This window comes from Austrofundulus limnaeus, unplaced genomic scaffold (assembly GCF_001266775.1).
Source record: "Austrofundulus limnaeus strain Quisiro unplaced genomic scaffold, Austrofundulus_limnaeus-1.0 Scaffold4, whole genome shotgun sequence".
In the NCBI taxonomy this organism is placed as follows: domain Eukaryota; kingdom Metazoa; phylum Chordata; class Actinopteri; order Cyprinodontiformes; family Rivulidae; genus Austrofundulus; species Austrofundulus limnaeus.
The window spans coordinates 6624353-6628744 of NW_013952406.1; the positions used below are offsets into that span (position 1 = coordinate 6624353).

The 4392-nt window shown below is 44.5% G+C and overlaps 1 protein-coding gene across 1 annotated transcript in view; it reads right to left on the reverse strand.

Annotated features, from left to right (window-relative positions):
* The window catches only part of aatka (apoptosis-associated tyrosine kinase a), a gene marked incomplete in the record, with an annotated part of 38387 nt that extends 34195 nt beyond the window's left edge, over nt 1–4192 (reverse strand). The window contains 1 exon segment of the mRNA XM_014025625.1: nt 3676–4192. Coding sequence (XP_013881079.1) covers nt 3676–3757 — 82 coding nt within the window.
* Nucleotides 4193–4392: the final 200 nt, after the last annotated feature.

Here is a 4392-nt window from a genome sequence, read left to right on the forward strand (position 1 = left end):
ACAATATGGTGAGTTACTGTCAATGCATTTTTATCGCCTATGGGTGAAGGCGGAGCGATGGTGACAATGCTTTTTGTGCATGTTTGTCTGTTAGCCAAATATCTCATAAACCATAGAACAAATTTTAGTGAAAGTCTGAAAAAGATAGCATTGGGATTCAAATTTGGAGATAATCTGATTCAAGATGGCTGCTGCAGCAATGGAATTTTAACTAACGCATGAATGTTTTACCGAGCAAATCTTTTGCATGATAGTAGCTGAGACTGCTTCCCAACTTTTGTTTTGAAAGCAAACTCATCATGAAAGGTCGAGCTAACTTTCCAGACCTATCCTCCGCCATGTGAGTTGTTAGTAAATTGCTTTCTAGAGCTTAATAATTCAGAGCAGAGGCAAGAAAGCTCTGCTCGTCTTGATAATAAATTAAACACTACATGCCTCCTCTGCTCCTCACATGAACAAGCCTCCAACATTTGGAACAAAAAGAAAACCAAGAGCCACTGGGTCTTTACAGTAGCTGTGTTTCCTTTGCAAATGTGCCCAAAACTTTGTCGATATTCTGTTAATGTCGAAAAAACAGTTTCGCAACTGTGGTGTTTCCATTAAGTAAGAAATGCTATTAAAGTCACGTGTGAATACGTTTGTTCTCACGATGAGTCATTACAAACATGGTGGCGATGGATGTAAACACATAACATATTGCTACCACGACACTAGTGCTCATCATTAGAGGAGACGTCTGCATCTTTTATTGAGGCTTTCCAGCGACAATTCTCTACTTGGGAGCGGCTACGTATGCTGTGTTTTTGGGAAATTGTAGTTGGTGAGTTTACTATTTTGTACTGCTTCTGTGATATTACTACTATTTCTACTTCCTGTTATCTTCTTTGTCGTCATCTTTTTCGCCAGTAGAAACAGCCGGTTGTTGATCATGTGACTCCCGTGATGCGAAAAAAGTGTTTCCATTGCAGTTTTGCGAAAAACACCAATTTCGATAAGGCCAAAATACCACCTCATCCTAGCGCAAAAAACATTTTGTCGAAAAACGTAATTTATTTCTAAATTGACGTGTTTCCATTGAGCAAATTTATTTTCGAAATTCTAATTTGCGCATTTTCATGATCAATAGCTGCATTTCCATTGACCATGAAAATGCTCAAATTAGAATTTCGAAAATAAATTTGATCAATGGAAACACGTCAATTTAGAAAGAAATTATGTTTTTCGACAAAATTTTTCTATGATGAGGTGGTGTTTTGTCCGTATCGAAATTGGTGTTTTTCGCAAAACTGCAATGGAAACACTTTTTCGCATCACGGGAGTCACATGATCAACAACCGGCTGTTTTTACTGGTGAAAAAGACGATGACGAAGATAACAGGAAGTAGAAATAGTAGTAATATCACAGAAGCAGTACAAAATAGGAAACTCACCGACTACAATTTCCCAAAAACACAGCATACGTAGCCGCTCCCAAGTAGGGACTGGTCGCTGGAAAGCCTCAATAAAAGACACCGACGTCTCCTCTGATGATGAGCGCTAGTGTCGCGGTAGCAATATGTTATGTGTTTACATCCATCGCCACCATGTTTGTAATGACTTATCGTGAGAACAAACGTATTCATGCGTGACTTTAATAGCATTTCTTACTTAATGGAAACATCGCAGTTGCGAAACTGTGTTTTTCGACATTAACAGAATATCGATAAAGTTTTGCGCACATTTGCAATGGAAACGCAGCTACTGAGAGCACGACGACGACGTGGAAAGGTCCCCTTCACCGCTTTAATCCACTTTAATCTTACCCCCCCCCCTCCCCCCTCCAGAGGCAGACTGTGCTACACATGGGTAGTTGAATAATCAAACAGTCAGCAGTGGTTGGCTTGCTCTGACTGAATCAAAGGGAGGAGCTCAGTGAATTATTTTTTATTTCTCCAATGTAAATGACTGTGGCCAGCAGCGGCGTGTATGTGGACGCGTGCACGTGTAGGGCCTTCCTGCATGCAGAAGGTGCACGATGCAAGCTGTAGTGCCGGGCGGGCGCGAGAGGGACWCAAAGCGTGAGCTTGATGCCACTGCCACCTCCAGGCATCAGAAGAGAGTGCTGAAAAACAAACTCCCACGGTGCTGCACCGTCAGCATGTAGCGCTGCTCCCTTCCAGCTCAGTCTGCCCCTTGCCCCCTCCAGACGGTAAAACAACCCACATCATGTGTGAACAGAGCATACACCTATTCTCCAATGAGAGAACTCTCCGTGGTGCTGAAGTTATATGAAGCCAGATGCAGTTGGTGCAGAATGCCACAGACAGCTTGCTCATGTGAAAGCTGCCTCAGTCAGTCAGGGTTCTGCAGTGTTGTGAGCGTGTGTCTGTTCCTGCCGGTGGCTTATATAAATCCATGAAATATGATGAAGACCTGGCCCGGTGGCTGTTTTTTCCCCATACATCTGGATGCATGTGATTGTGGGAGTGTGTGTGTATGTGTATGTGTGTGTGTASAGCACACTCTGTTCTCACACAGCCCYGAGCGCAGGGAGGAAGTGCAGCTGTGGAGGTTAGCTTGAGGGGTGCAAAAGTTCAAACGCCGTCTACACTTGAGCTTTGATGTCAAATGAACTCAGAGCTCGCGTGCAAAACCCAACCAGAGAGCTCGGATATAAAAAAAAAACAGTGGGAGCATCTGATACCGCAGTCACTTTGCCTACGTGCATCTTTTTACTCAGATTGATCACATTTYTCTCTTCCTGAGAGTAACCATTCTCTTTAAAGGACATGGCTTTAACTGCAGGCTACAGAGAGGATAGGCCCCCTTCTGACACGCCCACTCCATGGCTGTAGCAACATTGATTTCAAGTCTAATGACTAGGGAGCAAAAGGATCCAGTGAAGCTTCGTTCTTCTTAGGAGCCTAGATCATGACATGAGAGACGATCCAAATACATGTAAGCCCAGGAGAGCTGTTAGCAGGTGTTTAAGCCATAATTCATTTAATAACGTCCTGTGAGGCAGGTCTGWTTCAKTTTGGACTCCACAGAAGCAGGAACAGCCACCTCAGCATCCACTGTACCTGTTTTCCAAACATGACGCTGACCTCTGTGTTTTTTTGATTGTCGCCCATCTTTAAGCACGCTCAGATTTGTCTGTTTACTCAAGCTTTATAAAACATATCTTATGTTGGTGATTCTGAGAGTTTGTTTTTTTGTAAATGTTTTGGATCATTGCAGACACACAGGGGCGAGACGGTTCTGCAGATGAGCTCGTTTTTAATGGAAGCCCCTTTAATCGGAGCCACTGCACCCTAAAAAAGGTAAAAGGAAACTCAAACAGCTGGACCGTGATGCACCTCAATGCTGTCATTTAACATGCACCCGATAACGCGCGCGCGTGCGCATGCATGCATGCATGCACAGCTGCATTGATGCATGTGTGGGACTGTGCAGATTTAGTGCAGATAGAACTTTTAACCCTCTTGTCACCGAGCTCTGAGCGGCTGATTGGAGGAAGAACCACCACTCCTGAGCTCAGCTAGATTTGAATGTTTTATGATAATAACAACAATAACAAATCTAAGACAATTATAATCATACATATAAATAACACAAAACATTGAATCATTTTGCAGATTTATGGAAAATAAAAGACAAGCAGCCCGTTCATCCCCCTCTCAGTCTGACTCCTACCTGTATCAAAGTGGGAGCTGAAGGCGAAGCTGGGGTTGAAAAACGCCGAAGACATGACAATCAGATGAAGGGCAAAGACCATCCTCCTCCTCGCTGCGCTGCACAACACAAGTCCACAAACCAGAGGAGGGATAAAAACAAGGGGACAGGGGGGAAATCCAACCCTGACTCAGGTGCTGCTGAGACCCAGTTGACCTGAAGGAAAAATCCTAATGCGCATTTTCTTCCATCGCACCTTCACCAGAAAGCCGCGCGCGATCCTGCTTCACCTTCAGCTCGAGCACATTTGCGGACAGATGTGGACTGCGGTTGTTGTCATTTTGTTTTTCATTCTATCTGTTTGTTCGTTTGTTTGACAACCGGACCCGCAACGCGCCGCCTTCTTTCCGTTCACCAGGTGGGAACAATCCGTTTTCCTCTCTGGACCAATTTTGCGGACTAAAATCTTGACGGATCCAAACATTTGCTCACTTCCTGTTTGCGTGCCTTTCAGAATAAATCCCGGCCCACAAGTCGGTCCAAACCGGGCGCCCTCGTGCCGCTTTTTGACCGGTTTCACAGACCTGAAGTTCCACGTTTCGTGTTGGAGTCTCAGCTTCGGTTCCGACGAACTGAACAACATTTGCCTTTGATGTGACGCGACTTAGAAAATTTGTGTTTCCGGTCGCACCTTTCAAAGTAAAACTTAAAGCGTCTGGGATGTGGTGCCGCAGCTGC